The sequence below is a fragment of the Podarcis raffonei genome, chromosome 10 (assembly GCF_027172205.1).
Source record: "Podarcis raffonei isolate rPodRaf1 chromosome 10, rPodRaf1.pri, whole genome shotgun sequence".
NCBI classification, from domain to species: Eukaryota; Metazoa; Chordata; class Lepidosauria; order Squamata; family Lacertidae; genus Podarcis; species Podarcis raffonei.
The window spans coordinates 71,237,627-71,255,449 of record NC_070611.1 but is presented as its reverse complement, the minus strand read 5'-3'; the positions used below and the strand labels follow the sequence as shown (position 1 = coordinate 71,255,449).

The window sequence follows — 17,823 nt, the reverse complement described above, 5'->3', positions numbered from 1 at the left end:
TACTGTGTCCAGTTCTGGGCACCTTAGTTTAAGAAGGATATCGACAAGCTGGAAGGTGTGCAGAGGGGAAGGTGACCAAGATGATCAAGGGTCTGAAAACTGAGCCTGATGAAGAATGGTCGAGGGAGTTGGGTATGTTTGGCCTGGAAAAGAGGAAACTGGGAAGAGATACGATGGCCATCTTCAGATATCAGAAGGGATGTTACTACTGCATGTGCTCTACGTGGGGCTACCTTTGAAGGTGACCCGGAAACTACAACTAATCCAGAATGCGGCAGCTAGACTGGTGACTGGGAGTGGCCGCTGGGACCACATAACACCGTTCTTGAAAGACCTACATTGGCTCCCAGTACATTTCCAAGCACAATTCAAAGTGTTGATGCTGACCTTGAAGCCCTAAACGTCCTGGGCCCAGTATACCTGAAGGAGCATCTCCACTCCCATTGTTCAGCTTGGACGCTGAGGTCCAGCTCCGAGGGCCTTCTGGCAGTTCCCTCGCCGTGAGGTTACAGGGAACCAGGCAGAGGGCCTTCTCGGTAGTGGCACCCGCCCTGTGGAACGCCCTCCCATCAGATGTCAAGGAAATAAACAACTACCTGACATTTAGAAGACATCTGAAGGCAGCCCTGTTCAGGGAAGTTTTTAATATGTGATATTTTAATGTATTTTTTATCTTTGTTGGAAGCCGCCCAGAGTGGCTGGGGAAACCCAGCCAGATGGGCAGGGTACAAATAATAAATTATTATTATTATTATTATTATTATTATTATTATTATTATTATTGGAAATGATGGTGCCAGGAGAGCCTTCCCTCTGAAGCATCCTTGACGCTGGGATTTGAGAGTCCATCAACGTCTCAAGGGTCCCAACGATCCGCGTTTCTGACCCACGAAAATGAACTCCGCTTCAAAGTTTGCACCCATCGTGAAGCAAGGACGACAGCCTCTCCGCTCGCACCCGCAATTGGAGCCTTGTGATTGGAGCCCCTGCAAATTTGCTGCAGGGATGACTGGCGGTTGTGCAAAATATCTTGCGTGCTCAGAAAAAAAAAGCAACTCAACTCAAACCATTGTTAGGGGAACAGCCGGACAACGCGTCAGATTTTAAACTACGGAAGTCTCATAAATAGTATTTACACCCGTTAAAGCCGTTTTCTTTCTGTTTTTTGTATGAGATTAGCAGGACCGCCAGAGCTTCCTCGCACGAGATTGACTCGGTGCTGTCCTCCAGCGGCTCCTCTGCGCTAATTATCACTGGTAGGAGAGGAATCTGATTAATCTGGCGGGGATGTGGAGCTGGGCGATCTTCTCCAAGGCTGGCTGACCGACGGCGCGTCTCAGGCTGAGTCGGCAGAGCTGGGACAAACTCAGAGGCGTTTCTGGAGCGGGAAGGAAGGAAGAAATCGCAATTGTCACTTCAGAGCTCTACAAACCCATTGGGACAAATAAGGACGGAAAAGATCGGTCAATTCTAAATTCTCTCCGCTTCTAATTCTTCCACTCTTAAATTCCATTCTCCATATTTCTGCAGCAATTTGCGATTTTTTTAAAAGCAAAAATAAAGCTTACGGAAATTATTCCGCATTTTAGTGCAAATTTCTCCCAAGAAACACATTTTCGACTGCAGCTTTGACTAATGCATAGATTCCTGCAAGCAATTCCTCCTTTTTTGTACTTTTTATGTACTCCCCCACCCCCACTGAAAGCATGCATATTTTGTAAAAGTTGTTTGGCTGGAGAACTGCAACACAAAATTCAGATATACAGTGGACGCATCGGGTTGCGAACCGTGATCCGTGCAGGAGGCATGTTCGCAACCCACAGCGTCCGCAGCTCGCAGCGCTGGGTCTGTGCACATGCAGGTTGTGATTCGGCATTTCTGAGCATGCACAAAGAGCGATTTAGCGCTTCTGTGCATGCACAACCACCAAAAAACCAGAAGTAACCCATTCTGGTACTTCCGGGTAACCTGAAAAAACGCAACCTGAAGCGGCTGTAACCTGAGGTATGACTATATTAAAGGACCCCTGCCTGTTAGGTCCAGTCGCGGACGACTCTGGGGTTGCGGCACTCATCTCGCTTTATTGGCCAAGGGAGCCGGCGTACAGCTTCCGGGTCATGTGGCCAGCATGACTAAGCCGCTTCTGGCGAACCAGAGCAGTGCATGGAAACGCCGTTTACCTTCCTGCCAGAGCGGTACCTATTTATCTACTTGCACTTTGACATGCTTTCGAACTGCTGGGTGGGCAGGAGCAGGGACCAAGCAACGGGAACTCACCCCGTCGCGGGGATTCGAACCGCCGACCTTCTGATCAGAAAGTCCTAGGCTCTGTGGTTTAACCCACAGCGCCACCCGCGTTCCTTATGACTGTATTAGCAGTGCGTCTTCAAGAAACAGGGGCACACAGCCTAGGAAGGCATCGTCAATGCAAGATGACAAAGGTGCCGCAACCCGCCAACAGGGGGCAGCGACAAGACCCCACTCACTTTCGAAATGCTCAAAGCACTTGGCGGCCTGGCTGCTCCTCCAGGCATAGTCGGAAGGCTTCTTTCCCCGGTTGTCCCTGGCGTAAACGTTCCCCCCGAACTCCACCAGCATCTCCACCAGATCGGCATTCTTCACCTTGGCGGCGTGGTGGAGGGCCGTCTCGTGCAGCTTGGCCGCGTTGACGTTGGCCCCTGGCGACAACAAAGCTGTCAGGTTGGAGGAAGAGTTGCTTGCTGCCTCCGCGCGGAACTCGAACCTTTGCCTAAAGCAGCGGTTCTCAACCTGCGGGTCCCCAGATGTTGTTGGACTACAACTCCCATCATCCCTAAGCTAGTAGGGCCAGTGGTCAGGGATGATGGGAGTTGTAGTCCAAAAACAGCTGGAGAAACAAGTTTGGGAAACTCTGGTCTACAGTGCAAAAAGGGGCACAGGCTTTGGATTGTAAAACAGGCCAAAAAAGAATGGCAAAGTGAATTACAAGAAATACCAACAGTGGAGGAATGGCAAATGAAGATGATGGATTTTCTGGAGCTGGCCGACCTAACCGGTAGAACCCGCGAACAGGAGGAGGACTACCAAGAAGAATGGAAGAAATTTAAGGACTATTTAGCAAAATATTCTAGGATAACCTAAGTAGAGTCATTTGTGAGTACCATATTGGCATAGGGGTTAAATGTTTTAAATTTAATAATACCATGGATACGAGTGAATAGGGTAAGAAAGAAAGATGTTAAATTGATTTGAAATTAGTATTGGAAAACTGCTACAATGAGTTATATGGAAACACAGCTGTAGGGATTTGAGGAAGTCATTTAACAATGGTAATAAAAATATTATAATGGTTAGGATAAATGTTTGCATGTTTGTTTTTTATATAGTAATGTTTTTTCTTTTTTGTTGTTTATGTTTTAAGAAATTTGGAAAACCAATAAAAAATAATAATAATAAAAGAATGGGGAAGTGAAAGTGTTAAAATCAGATGTGGAAAATATGGAAACAACGAGAAGAGTTAGGACTGAGATGTGGAGATATGCTTCAGAGGTCCAGACCGTGGGGAGCTCCGAAAAATTAATAATTATAATTTGGATTATAATTTGGTCTTTTTTAAATTTTAGTTTTTTTAATTTTAATTGGATTGTTATGATTGGATAGATTATTTGGATGTTCCTATTGGAAAATTAATAAAAATGATTTTTAAAAAACAAGCAAAAAGACTGGCGAAGTGGGGGCTAGCCCACGTCCCCCCCCCCACACCTGCGTTGAGCAGTATCTTCACGCAGTCCAGATGCTCTCTAGCGCACGCCACGTGCAAAGGCGTCCCAAAGTGACAATCGTGAGCTTCCAGGTTGGCACCGACATCAATAAGGAGACGCACGCACTCAGCGCTGCCTTTAAAAAAAAGAACAGAGGACGGTAACTCAATGGAGAACTTCGAAGGTTGTCAGGAACAAGGTGGGGAATCATAGACGTCTAGTCCACACACACCCCTGCAATGCAAGAATCTTTATGCCCAGGGTGCGACTCGAACCCACAGCCCTGAGAATAAGGGTAAGGGACAGCCCCACGGACTGAGCGATCTCTTGTTTCTGTAAATGCCAGTCACAGCTGTAACTTCACTCATTGGCTAAGAACACCGAAAGGGGGGTGGGAGCAGGCTAGTATTTCGCAAAACTATTGGCCAGGACAGTGCTGGCATGTTTTGCCTTATTTATTTGTTTGTTTCTGTTATCATTCATTCATTCATTTTGTATACTGTCCTTAACTCGTAGGTCTCAGGGCGGTTCACAACATGGAAAAAACACCAAGATAAAAAAAACAACAACTCAAAATACATAACGAAAACAAGAACAAACCAAAACAAGACATAACGAAAACAAGAACAAACCTCTCCCACCTCATCCCACATGTTAGGTATTTCCATTAAAAAAAAAATATTATTATTATTATTATTATTATTATTATTATTATTATTATTATTATTTCAATTTATATACAGTGGTACCTCGGGTTAAGTACTTAATTCATTCCGGAGGTCCATACTTAACCTGAAACTGTTCTTAACCTGAAGCACCACTTTAGCTAATGGGGCCTCCCGCTACTGCTGCACCACCAGAGCACGATTTCTGTTCTCATCCTGAAGCAAAGTTCTTAACCCGAGGTATTATTTCTGGGTTAGTGGAGTCTGTAACCTGAAGCGTCTGTAACCCGAGGTACCACTGTACCGCCTTTTCTCCCATAGACTGCTTGATTGCAGAAAACTTCAAAGTGGTTCACAAAAGAGAATGTGGGGCTCAACAGGGACTAGAAACTTGCTTTTTTAAAAACAAAATCAAAGCTGGGAATCTGGGCTGGCCAGTGTTGGCGTGGCTAGAATCCAGGCAAAACCAGTTGAAATAGGCCGTGTAGCAACCGTGTTCAAAGTAACCCTCGGAGCAATTGCAGACCCGCTCAGGCAGTTGTGTGGGAATGTTCAGGGTGGCAGGAGAGGAAATATTGTTTATTCATATCCTTCCTAACTTGTACTCACAAGTTTCTTTATTTAGCAGAGTTTACATTCCCCTTTTACATGCACAGTAGAGAGCTGGTTGCAGGCTCGTGTGAGCCTCTCACTATTATACAATTCAGTCTGTCTCAGATTGAATTGTACGTTCCTGGCAAGTTCCTTCGAATCCCTCTTAAAAGAATAAAGACACCACAGTCTTATTCATTAGCAGAGTTTACATTCCCCTTTTTACATGCACAGCAGAGAGTTGGTTGCAGGCTCGTGTGAGCCTCTCACTATGACACAATTCAGTCTGTCTCAAATTGAACTGTACGTTCCTGGTCAGTTCCCTTTAATTCCTCTTAAAAGGATGAAGACACCACAATCTTATTCAAAGTCAATAAAAGAAGTTGACTCACATCGGTTCACAGTTGGATGCCTGAAGGCAGACTTAGTTGCAAATGTGTACCTGTGGATCTACCCCATATGGGGGAATAATCCCAGTGCTTCTGCCAGCTGAGAGCTAGCAGAGCAGTCCTAGCTGAAAGCTGGTCAAACGAAGAAGGAAGTGAAAAAGAGAGAGGTGTGCCTCTCACATCCCTTCTGCATTGAAGGTATACCACGCAAAAGTGGTTTCCACCCTCTGTTATGCTGCCCCGCTCTGGGCCCCAGGGTCCAATTTAACATCGCTGGGGACATTGCAGAATCAGTTTCTCCGTCGCCTTCTGAAACTCCCCATGTGTGTGAGCAACGCAGCCATACGTCTGGAGTTAAGGATTGCATCATTGGAGACTGTCATCTGGAAGCGAGTCTTTGGCTATTGGCTGTCCAGCTGGCATAGGCTTCCCGACCATTACCTTTTTCAGTGCCTCTGGCGGGACGTCTTTGTCAATCCGTGGGTAGGAAAAATCCATGCCAAACTTCTGAGCATTGGAATTTCCCCAGCGGACTCCTTAAAGATGAACTTATGCTCAGCCAAAAGCCTTATTGAGCAAAGATTAGCGGACATTGAAAATCAACACAACCTCGCCAGGGGTGGGGGTGTCTGCTCCCCCAGGTATCACGGAATAACCCCACCACTTGGCCTTCCATCATACATGTCATCTCTTTCATCAGTACCACACCGACTTGCATTTATTCGTGCAAGGTTCAATGTCCTTCCATCGAACCAGCTGAGCCACAGATTTTCCAAGGGTTTGGTGTCTCCGCTATGCGTGTGTGACGGGGAAACTGTTGAATCTCTTTCACATATAATGTTCAACTGTCCCCTACATAGCATAGCCAGGACTAAATTCCTGGGTCCTGCTTTATTGCGCTTGGTTGGCAGGCCTGTTGAGTCACACGCCGCACTGCTTTTGCAGGATACAGATCCTTCTGTAACTCTGCAGGTGGCAAGATTCCTGAATGCGGTTATCTCACACTCAAAAACCACCAAAAAACAACAACAACATCAAAACTAATCGGACTGTTATGATGAGAGTGCATGTCGGATTTCGTCTTCAGTTTTCCTTTTTCTGTGATCCGTCCCTTGGAGCTCTCCTGGCCCCAAGCTGTCATTTGGCTCTGCTCACTGACCCACCCTTGCATCGTGGTGTTCACCTTCTGTGGTCGGATATATCGGTTTTTATGTCTCTGTGTTTTTATGTTTGTACATATTTTATGGGCTAATAGCCGTAAATAAATAAATAAATAAAGAGAGGTGTGCTGCGTGACTCGTCCTTTTGTTACCTGGACAGGTGAGGTCACACCCACCTTTAGTCACATGCAAAAGGGAGGGTGCTCCAGCCCAGGAGGAACAGGAAGTTTTGACTGGCTAGACCAAGCATCCCCTTGCATGTCCACTCTAGGAAAACAAGGAATGTTGTACTTGACTGCCTCTCATGGATCACACCCCACAAGTTGAACTCTGCCCCAAGCTGTTGTTGGCTTACGATACGATACGATCACCTTTATTGTCATCGTCCCATACAGAACAACAAAATTGACAAAATCTACATCAGACATTCAAAAACCAACAAGCCATCTATCCCAGCCTGGTTAGCCCCTAAAAACTCTGACACCCCATCATTAAATACAATATACTCCCACAGAGACTGCCTTAAAGGTAAAGGGACCCCTGACCATTAGGTCCAGTTGTGGCCGACTCTGGGGTTGCAGCGCTCATCTCGCTTTATTGGCCGACGGAGCCGGTGTACAGCTTCCGGGTCGTGTGGCCAGCATGACTAAGCCGCTTCTGGAGAACCAGAGCAGCACACGGAAACACCGTTTACCTTCCCGCCAGAGCAGTACCTATTTATCTACTTGCACTTTGACGTGCTTTCGAACTGCTAGGTGGGCAGGAGCAGGGACTGAGCAACGGGAGCTCACCCCGTCGTGGGGATTCGAACCACTGACCTTCCGATCAGCAAGCCCTGAGCTCTGTGGTTTAACCCACAGCGCCACCCGCATCCTTACACTGTATTTAAAACCAAAATCGCATTTGGATAAAAGCTGTTTCTCAGGCGGCTAGTCCTAGTCTTTATAACCCTGTACTTTCCTCCAGAAGGCAGAAGCTGAAAGAGATCATTTCCGGGGTGCGCACTATCCTGCGCTATCCCTGCAGCTTTCTTATGGCACCTGGAAGCATAGATTTGGTCCAAGGTGGGAAGAGTGCACCCAATTATTCTCTCCGCAGTCTTTACAACCCTGGACAGCATTGGTTTTTTTCTCTGACCGTGCAGCTCCCAAACCACACACACTGACCATAAGTTAATACACTCCATCCAGGCCTGCTTACCGTTCATGCAGGCCTCGTGGAGCGGGGAGGCTGTGTAGAGCGGAGGGTTGACTTTGGCCCCGTGCGAGAGCAACACTTTCACACAGTCGATGCTCCCAGAGGCGCAGGCATCACATAGAGGGGTGCTGCCATCTATGTTCCGGGCATCCACCTGCGAGATCGTAGCAAAAATCACAGAATGGTCGAGTTGGAAGGGGAACCTCAGTGGTCATCTAGCCCAACCCCTTGCGACGCAGGAATCTTTTTGGCCCAACGTGAGGTTTGAACCCACAACCAGGGTGGATAAAAATCAATGAATTGTTGTTTTTTTTAAAAAAATGGATATTCAGGCCAATACAGTATTATTATTATCATTTTAAAAATTGATATTGCCCTACATCCATAGATCCCAGGGTGGTTCACAACATAAAATTACAATATGGAAAGCTAATAATAAAAATAAGAGCAAATATGACCCAACGACCCCCCATTTTTGCCTGATGCCCAAAGGTGTACAGTGGTACCTTGGTTCTCAAACACCTTGGTTCTCAAACGCCAAAAACCTGGAAGAAAGTGTTCCGGTTTTTGAACGTTTTTCAGAAGCCAAACATCTGATGCGGCTGTCGGCTACAGTGGTGCCCTGCAAAACGAAAATAATCTGTTCTGCGGGTGCCTTCGTCTTGCAGGGATTTTCGTCTTGCGGAGTACCGCTTATCAGCTGACAGATAAGCGGCTTAGCGGCTTTTAGCGGCTTAGCGGATAAGCGGCAATTTACAGATAAGCAGCTTAGCGCCTTTCAGAAAAGGCAAAAAAAAAAAAAAGGGAGACCACGGAAAAAAATTCGTTTTGCGAGACAGCCCCATAGAAAAATTCGTCTTGCGAAGCGGAAAAAATATCGGAAAGCCCTTTCGTCTTGCGCATTTTTCGTTTAGCGGGGCATTCATCTAGCGGGGTACCACTGTATTGTTTCCGGGGCGCCTGCACCAATCAGAAGCTGCGCCTTGGTTTTCAAACATTTCAGAAGTCAAACGGACTTCCGGAATGGATTAAGTTTGGTGCCTTTGTTTTTGCTATTTATCTTGCGTTTTTGTTTTTGAGGCTTTTTTGGTTAATTTGTTTTTGTGACTGTGTGGGACCCGGTTCAGCTACTGATTGATTGATTGATTGATCGAGTGACTGCAGAAATGGATAAAGGCCCCCCATCCGAACAATGGCTATCATCAGTGCAGGTAAGAAAAAATAATAATGTTATTTTTTATCATCTACAATACTGTCTTCTTTATTTTATAGTACAGTGGTACCTTGGGTTACAGACGCTTCAGGTTACAGACTCCGCTAACCCAGAAATAGTACCTTGGGTTAAGAACTTTGCTTCAGGATGAGAACAGAAATTGTGTGGCAGCAGCAGAAGGCCCCATTAGCTAAAATGGTGCTTCAGGTTAAGAACAGTTTCAGGTTAAGAACGGACCTCTGGAACAAAGTAAGTTCTTAACCCGAGGTACCACTGTACAGCACATTAATTATTGCTTTCATTTTATGGATCAATGGCCTCGTTAGATAGTAAAATTAATGTTTAATTGCTGTTTTAGGGGTTGTTTTTTAAAAATCTGGAACGGATTAATCTGCTTTGCATGACTTTCTATGGGAAAGCGCGCCTTGGTTTTGGAATGCTTTGGTTTTGGAACAGACTCCCGGAACGGATTAAGTTTGAGAACCAAGGGACCACTGGATAATGAAGGCACCTGCTGGGCCCCCCTGCACAAAGTGGGGTTCCCTGAGCTACAAACCTGGGCTCCCGCAGCTAGGAGCATTTGCACGCACTGCGTCTGTCCGCGCAAGCTGGCTTCGTGCAACGGCGTGATGGAATCGTACGTGACCAGGTTGACGCAGGCGCCGTTGGCAATGAGCTCCTGCAGCTGGAGGATCTCCCCTCTCCTGGCCGCCTCATGAACCGGCGTCCTGTCCACCCAAAACCCTGCAAAGGCAAGGTTGTTGAAAGAAAGAATAAAATTTACAGCCTGTAATGCTTTGAAAGAGAATATGGTGAAAATGATGTATAGATGGTATATTAGAGGCAGTGAAGGTCCTGTGTGAGTGTCTGGAGGCGGTTGGAGGATAGATGGCGGCTAACAGATTGAGGTTGAATCCTGACAAGACAGGAGGCGGGCGGGTGTGGAGGACTCCCTGGTCCTGAATGGGGTAACTGTGCCCCTGAAGGACCAGGTGCGCAGCCTGGGAGTCATTTTGGACTCACAGCTGTCCATGGAGGCACAGGTCAATTCTGTGTCCAGGGCAGCTGTTTACCAGCTCCATCTGGTACGCAGGATGAGACCCTACCTGCCTGCAGACTGTCTCGCCGGACTGGTCCATGCTCTGGTTATTTCCTGCTTGGACTACTGCAATGAGCTCTACGTGGGGCTACCTTTGAAGGTGACCCGGAAACTACAACTAATACAGAATGCGGCAGCTAGACTGGTGACTGGGAGCGACCGCTGAGACCACATAACACCGGTCCTGAGAGATCTGCATTGGCTCCCAGTACGTTTCCGAGCACAATTCAAAGTGTTGGTGCTGACCTTTAAAGCCCTAAACGGCCTCGGTCCTGTATACCCGAAGGAGCGTCTGCACTCCCATCGTTCAGTCCAGACACTGAGGTCCAGCTCCGAGGGCCTTCTGGCGGTTCCCTCCCTGCGAGAACTGAGGTTACAGGGAACCAGGCAGAGGGCCTTCTCGGTGGTAGCGCCTGCCCTGTGGAACACCCTCCCACCAGATGTCAAGGCAATAAACAACTATTTTACTTTTAAAAGACAACTGAAGGCTGCCCTGTTTAGGGAAGTTTTTAATGTATGATGCTGTATTGTTTTTAATATTCGATTGGAAGCCGCCCAGAGTGGTTGGGGAAACCCAGCCAGATGGGTGGGGTATAAATAATAAATATTATTATTATTATTATTATTATTATTATTATTATTATTATTTCCTGGGAACGGGGTGTTGAAACAGCAAGGGAGCAGAGAAGAGGTGTTGCAAGAAAAAGCAGAAGCTCAAGGCTGCACGGATTCTAGGAAAACTATTTTGGTCCCTTGAAATCACGAGAGGGTCACATTCAAGGCATCATCCGGCAGTCCATACCTTGCAAACGTCCAGGTTTTCCAGGGGCAGTCCCAGAATGACAGGAGCCATCCCAGTTTATGATTTGATCCCGCAATCTCCTGCCTTTCCTTTTTTCCTCCCCTCCACCTCTTGGAGATCAATTAAAAGTGGAGTTTTGGGTGCAAAAACAGAGTCCCGTTTCTGCTGAAAATAAAATCCCTGCTCCTAATGAAAGAAATGGCAAAACTGACAGACTAAGAAGGCCTTCCTGTAATTCTGAAGGAAAATGTCACCAATCCACCTAAAAAAAACGAATTGCAATGCTTCCGCAGCCAGCCATTTCTTAGGAAACACAGGGAATGTTTATTCCTTTATTGTAAACGGAGCCTTACGCTGTCTACTCAGAAGTAATCCCCACAGTATTCAATGGAGCTTACTCCCAGGGATCTGGGTAAAGGCTGGACAGCCTTACGCTGCAATAGGAAGCTTTTTTACCCAGAATTATGTCCCACTGAGTTTAATAGGATTTACTCTCTGCTGTGTTCCTGATACAGTGGTGCCCCGCAAGACGAATGCCTCGCAAGACGAAAAACTCACTAGACGAAAGGGTTTTCCGTTTTTTGAGTTGTTCCGCAAGACGAATTTCCCTATGGGGTTGCTTCGCAAGACAAAACGTCTTGCGAGTTCTTGTGAGTTTGTTTCCTTTTTCTTAAAGCTGCTAAGCCATTAATAGCCGCTAAGCCGCTAATAGCCGCTAAGCACTAATAGCCGTGCTTCGCAAGACGGAAAAACCGCAAGACGAAGAGACACGCGGAACGGATTAATTTCGTCTTGCGAGGCACCACTGTAATTCTCAGTTTCCACCATCATTATTATATTCTGCCTTTTTCTCTGTAGTTTACAGCTACAATTTTCTTCCCTTCCATTTATCTGTTGAAGGTATTGTACATCATCCCTTCCCTTGCACATTTCAAAAATATATATGTTGGACGTCGCACAGAGTGACTGGGGCAACTCAGTGAGATGGGCAGGGTATAAATAATAAAGTATTATTATTATTATTATTATTATTATTATTATTATTATTATTGAATAGGGTGTTCCCTATTTTCATTGGAGAAATGTTGGAGGGTATGTAAATGATGATTTAGAATATTTCTTAATTTCTCATATATGGAAGTTGATACATGGCTTGAAAATGCGTTAAAATAACGACCATTTAACACTTGTGCATATTGCCTGTAGGCTTAAAAGGTGATTCCTTCCTGTGTCAGTGAACCCAAATACCCAAAAAACCAGGGCTACACTGGAGCTATTGGGTGAGTTATATATAACGTGCTATTGCAAAACTAATGTTTAACACGCAAAAAAACAAAAAATCAGTAAATGATTAACAATGGATTCCTCTAGATTTTACCTAGAAGTGAAGTGTGATTTAGGGATGCAACATACGAAACTTTGACCCTAACAGCACCCATTGGACTCACCCCATGAGGATTCTTGCTCTGTCCTTAACTTCAGGAAGGGCAAAGGGTATAAGAAAGTTAGCCAGGGAAATTCAATGTTTCCCAGCTCTGGTCGCCTATCTGGCATGGGAGAAACCCAGGCCTCGATCCCACCCAAGTTAAGCACTTAAGCAACCTGACCAATGCACGTTTACTCAGAAGTAAGGACGCGGATGGTGCTGTGGGTTAAACCACAGAGCCTAGGGCTTGCTGATCAGAAGGTCAGCGGTTTGAATTCCCGTGACGGGGTGAGCTCCCGTTGCTTGGTCCCTGCTCCTGCCAACCTAGCAGTTCGAAAGCACACCAGTGCAAGTAGATAAGTAGGTACTGCTCTGGCGGGAAGGTAAACAGCGTTTCCGTGTGCTGCTCTGGTTCGCCAGAAGCGGCTTAGTCATGCTGGCCACATGACCCGGAAGCTGTACGCCAGTACAGTAAAGCGAGATGAGCGCCACAACCCCAGAGTCGGCCACGACTGGACCTAACAGTCAGGGGTCCCTTTACCCTTAAGCTCTGCTGTGTTCAATAGGCTTAATTGACTCAAGTGCTTATGATACTATAAAATAATAATAATAATAATAATAATAATAATAATAATAATAATAATAATAATTTATTATTTGTACCCCGCCCATCTGGCTGAGTTCCCCAGCCACTCTGGGCGGCTTCCAACAAAGATGAAAAATACACTAAAATGTCACATATTAAAAACTTCCCTGAACAGGGCTGCCTTCAGATGTCTTCTGAATGTCAGGTAGTTGTTTATTGCTTTGACATCTGATGGGAGGGCGTTCCACAGGGCAGGCGCCACTACCGAGAAGGCCCTCTGCCTGGTTCCCTGTAACTTGGCCTCTCGCAGTGAGGGAACCACCAGAAGGCCCTCGGAACTGGACCTCAGCGTCCGGGCAGAACGATGGGGGAGGAGACGCTCCTTCAGATATACTGGACCGAGGCCGTTTAGGGCTTTAAAGGTCAGCACCAACACTTTGAATTGTGCTCGGAAACGTACTGGGAGCCAATGTAGGTCTTTCAAGACCGGTGTTATATGGTCTCGGCAGCCACTCCCAGTCACCAGTCTAGCTGCCGCATTCTGGATTAGTTGTAGTTTCCGAGTCACCTTCAAAGGTAGCCCCACGTAGAGTGCATTGCAGTAGTCCAAGCGGGAGATAACCAGAGCATGCACCACTCTGGCGAGACAGTCTGCAGGCAGATAGGGTCTCAGCCTACGTACCAGATGGAGCTGGTAAACAGCTGCCCTGGATACAGATTTCACCTGTGCCTCCATGGACAGCTGTGAGTCCAAAATGACTCCCAGGCTACGCACCTGGTCCTTCAGGGGCACAATTACCCCATTCAGGACCAGGGAATCCTCCACACCTGCCCGCCTCCTGTCCCCCAAAAACAGTACTTCTGTCTTGTCAGGATTCAACCTCAATCTGTTAGCCGCCATCCATCCTCCAACCGCCTCCAGACACTCACACAGGACCTTCACCGCCTTCACTGGTTCTGATTTAAAAGAGAGGTAGAGCTGGGCATCATCCGCATACTGATGAACACCCAGCCCAAACCTCCTGATGATCTCTCCCAGCGGCTGCATGTAAATGTTGAAAAGCATGGGGGAGAGGACAGAACCCTGAGGCAGCCCACAAGTGAGAGCCCAGGGGTCTGAACACTCACCCCCCCACCACTTTCTGAACACGGCCCAGGAGGAAGGAGCGGAACCACTGTATGACAGTGCCCCCAGCTCCCAGCCCCTCAAGACGGTCCAGAAGGATGTTATGGTCGATGGTATCAAACGCCGCTGAGAGATCCAGCAGAACTAGGAAACAGCTCTCACCTTTGTCCCTAGCCCGCCGGAGATCATCAACCAGTGCGACCAAGGCAGTTTCAGTCCCATGATGAGGCCTGAATCCCGACTGGAAGGGATCCAAATGGTCCGCTTCTTCCAGGCGTGCCTGGAGTTGTTCAGCAACCACTCGCTCGATCACCTTGCCCAAGAATGGAAGATTTGAGACTGGGCGATAGTTGGCCATCGTGGCCGCATCTAAAGATGGTTTTTTAAGAAGCGGTTTAATAACCGCCTCTTTCAGCGGGTCTGGGAAGGCTCCCTCACGGAGGGAAGCATTCACCACCCCACGAAGCCCATCGCCCAGTCCTTCCCGGCTAGCTTTTATAAGCCAGGATGAGCAAGGATCCAGGAGACAGGTGGTTGGCTTCACTCATCCAAGCAGCCTGTCCACATACTATTTTATTCTCTCGTGCATTTTATATCTAGCTTCCTTTAGTAACGTTTTCTTTCAAGGCAATTTTCGGGGGGGGGGGAACTTTGCTGCGTTAAATGCCCCTTCTGCAGCCTGACTCCCTTTGAAAAACGTTTTGAAATTTTTAACCTGTGACTCCCCTGTCAATTACGTTGTTTTGAAGGCAGACTTTATATCTGACTTTCTACTGCAATGTTTTATTCTGGGTTGTTTTACTTTTTTTAGTTTTCGTGCGAGGCGAACCACTTTGACGGTTTTCCTTGAAAATATAAATACAGGAAGGAAATGAATAATTAGAAGCCCCAACGATTTCTGCAGAGCTGGACATCTCTTCCCAACAAGAGCTGACAGTATTGACCAAAGGACAGCATATGTCTATTAAATAGGAAAATAAATTGCACACACACAAAAATATATATACAAATATATGTACATACACACACAGACATATTTCTATTCCTTCCTCTCCCCCATCACTGGTTTCCAGAGCTTAAAAATCAAGGACTGTTTGATTTCTCGAATACCCTACACCTAGATCTACACTTGTGTAACGTTACTTTAAGCAACTAAAACTTTCCATTGTAGCTTCTCAGAACCTGAGTCCGGAACTTAACAACAGTTGTTGGGCATAGATTTCTCTGCTTGTGGGACACCTAACGTCTCATAAGCTTGTTTCAATGGTCAGCTGGGAAAATATTTAACTCATTAGATGATCTAAGCTGGTGAGAAATGAAATCTCAGCTAATTCACCGGTTCATTGACAACTGGGCTGCAAACATACGCCCCCCTTCGGAGATGTCTTTAAGCCAGGCTCCTCAGAGTGCAGCAAAACCAGTCACAGAAATTTGACTGATGGTTAGCTCCTGTATTGCTTTGCATTTGTGGACATAAGCCTAGATTTTGTGTGTGTGTGATACTGAATTTCTTCTGCGTTTCCCGAATCGTTGCTTTTTGCCATCTTTTAAATTTACTGGCGTGTTCCAAATTTCTGGTATGCCCCGCGGAGGACCTTAAGGTCCACAAAAGACAACATTTAGGAGGTCCCGGGTTGCAAGGTGGTTAGATTGGTCTCAACTAGGGCTGGGGCCTTTTCAGTACTGGCCCCGACTTGGTGGAACGCTCTGTCAAAAGAGACCAGGGCCCTGCAGGACTTGACATCTTTCCGCAGGGCCTGCAAGACGAAGCTGTTCCGCCTGGCCTTTGGTTCAGACTCAGTCTGACCCTTATGTTTCCTCCCTCCCCTTATGGTTTTGATCTATGGGCTCCTTTTAAAATGAGGCTGCATTTTAAATTGCATTTTAACCTGTATTTTAAATTGCCCCCCCCCATTACAATTTTACTGTAATTTTAGTGGTGTTAGCCGCCCTGAGCCCGGCTCTGGCCGGGGAGGGTGGGGTATAAATAAAATTATTTATTATTATTATTATTTCACATACTGGACGCGGGTGGTGCTGTGGGTTAAACCACAGAGCCTAGGACTTGCCGATCAGAAGGTCGGCGGTTCGAATCCCCGCAATGACGGGGTGAGCTTCCGTTGCTCATTCCCTGCTCCTGCCAACCTAGCAGTTCAAAAGCACGTCAAAGTGCAAGTAGATAAATAGGTACCGCTCTGGCGGGAAGGTAAATGGCGTTGCCATGTGCTGCTCTGGTTCTCCGCCACGAGAGAGAGCGCACGCTGGCGCCGTCGTCCTGGCGCGAGGAGTTCCATCGGCCCTTCCCTGCCCGAGGGGGTGGGGGAGGGAGAGAAACTCTTGCCCACGCAAGAGCCTAGAGGCAGCGGTGGTGGCAGCTGAGGAGGTGGCCTGAGGGAGGAGGAAGACGAGGGGATGGGGAGGGACGCAGAAGGGCGGTGCCGCAACTGCCTCATGCCGGATTGACAGCATCTGTCAATCCTACCAATGTATGTAACTCTTTACAATAGCAAAATCCCTTATTTCGGCTGCTGATCCCTCATTTTCAAGGCTGCTGGTCCCTTATTTTCAAATCTGTAAGTTGACAGCTATGGGTCAGGGTCCCTTTACCTTATTTCACCTATTATGTATTTCTAAGGCTCTGAATTGTGACGTTTGCTGTTAAGTTGCCTTGGGCGCAGCCTCTTGTGGGAAAAAGGCAGATGGTATGAGCAAACTCAAGCCATCGATCAAATCACCCAAGTTATGCATCCATACATTTTAAGCTTGATGCGCAATGGACTAGCAACCTGAGAAGGCGAAGTCCCAGTGGTACCCAAGCTGCTTCTGATGGAGAGGGGATGGGGGGGCACCAGCTTCCCCCCTCCCCATCCAGGCTCCCCAAAAACATGCCCCCCTCCCTCCCTACATTTCCAGCCCCCCACCCCTTCCTCCTTCAGTCCCTCACCCCCCTCCCCAGCTCCCACTCACCAATCTCGCCCAGCACCGAGCTGCTAGCCATGGTCCTCTCCATACTTCCTGAGCCCAAACTACAACTCCCAGCAGCACCCAGAAAGGAGGAGGAGGAGGAGGGAGGCGGGGGGAGGAGGAGGAGCTCCCAGGCACTCCTGGGTCCCTCTTTTCTGTTGTTTATGATGGTGCTCCAGCGACATGGGGGTGGGGATCCGACGTCAGCCGGGAGAGGTGTCGCAAAGGATGCTGGGAGTTGTAGTTCCGCGCGCAGCTCCCGGGACGCCGGTCCTTATGTAATACTGCAGGGGGGGGGGAAATGGGATTTTGCAAGCGCGCGCCCGCGGCTCTGGGCAGGCTGTGGCTTCCTCTGGTCGAATAATCCGATTTCCCCCCTTTTTTGTTTGTTTCTTAGACGCATTGTCTTTATTTCTTCCCCAAATGCGTTGCTCTGCCTTCCAACGTGCAGGTTTTGCTGCATGGATACGTGGCAGGAACGATATATCCCGTTAATAATCCTCGGTGCAATGAATTCAGAATATCGCGATCTGGATTTGGCTGCTGACATCCACAATTTAAGAAGGAAGATTCGGCTCTGAACCATAACTGTCAACGTTCAATCCTTCCCAGGGAACTCTGGGAATTGTAGTTCTCTGAAGGTAGTAGGGGGTCTCTTAACAACTCTCAGCCCCCTTAACAAACTACAGCTCCCATAATTCCTTGGAAGAGTCCGGGAGTGTTGTCATAGTGCTTTATTTTATTTTTTTATAGAGATTTATTAAAATTTTCACAAATAAAGCAAAGAATAATCATAACCGAAAAAAATGCATACAAAAACAGAAAAACCACAGAAAATACATCAAAAAGAAGAAAAAACACTCAA

At 47.1% G+C, this 17,823-nt stretch overlaps 1 protein-coding gene across 1 annotated transcript; it reads right to left on the bottom strand.

Moving 5' to 3' along the window:
- Positions 1-524: 524 nt before the first annotated feature.
- On the bottom strand, positions 525-17,141 carry ASB13 (ankyrin repeat and SOCS box containing 13). Its single transcript, XM_053405086.1, has 6 exons — positions 16,962-17,141; positions 9,512-9,699; positions 7,746-7,896; positions 3,742-3,876; positions 2,487-2,678; positions 525-1,378 (listed from the first exon to the last, which is right to left on the bottom strand). Exons 1-6 carry the CDS (start codon positions 17,002-17,004, stop codon positions 1,251-1,253), a joined length of 837 nt encoding a protein of 278 aa, XP_053261061.1. The 5' UTR covers positions 17,005-17,141; the 3' UTR covers positions 525-1,250.
- Positions 17,142-17,823: the final 682 nt, after the last annotated feature.

What these genes read in the sequence shown, in the direction of transcription:
- ASB13 (XM_053405086.1), bottom strand. Translation starts at nt 17,004, where the DNA reads ATGGAGAGGACCATGGCTAGCAGCTCGGTGCTGGGCGAGATTG. An exon ending in CCACGAGGCCTGCATGAACG is followed by an intron (nt 3,877 to 7,745) that starts GTAAGCAGGCCT and finishes TTTTTTTTAAAG; the next exon opens with GCAGCGCTGAGTGCGTGCGT. An exon ending in GAAGATACTGCTCAACGCAG is followed by an intron (nt 2,679 to 3,741) that starts GTGTGGGGGGGG and finishes TGTTGTCGCCAG; the next exon opens with GGGCCAACGTCAACGCGGCC.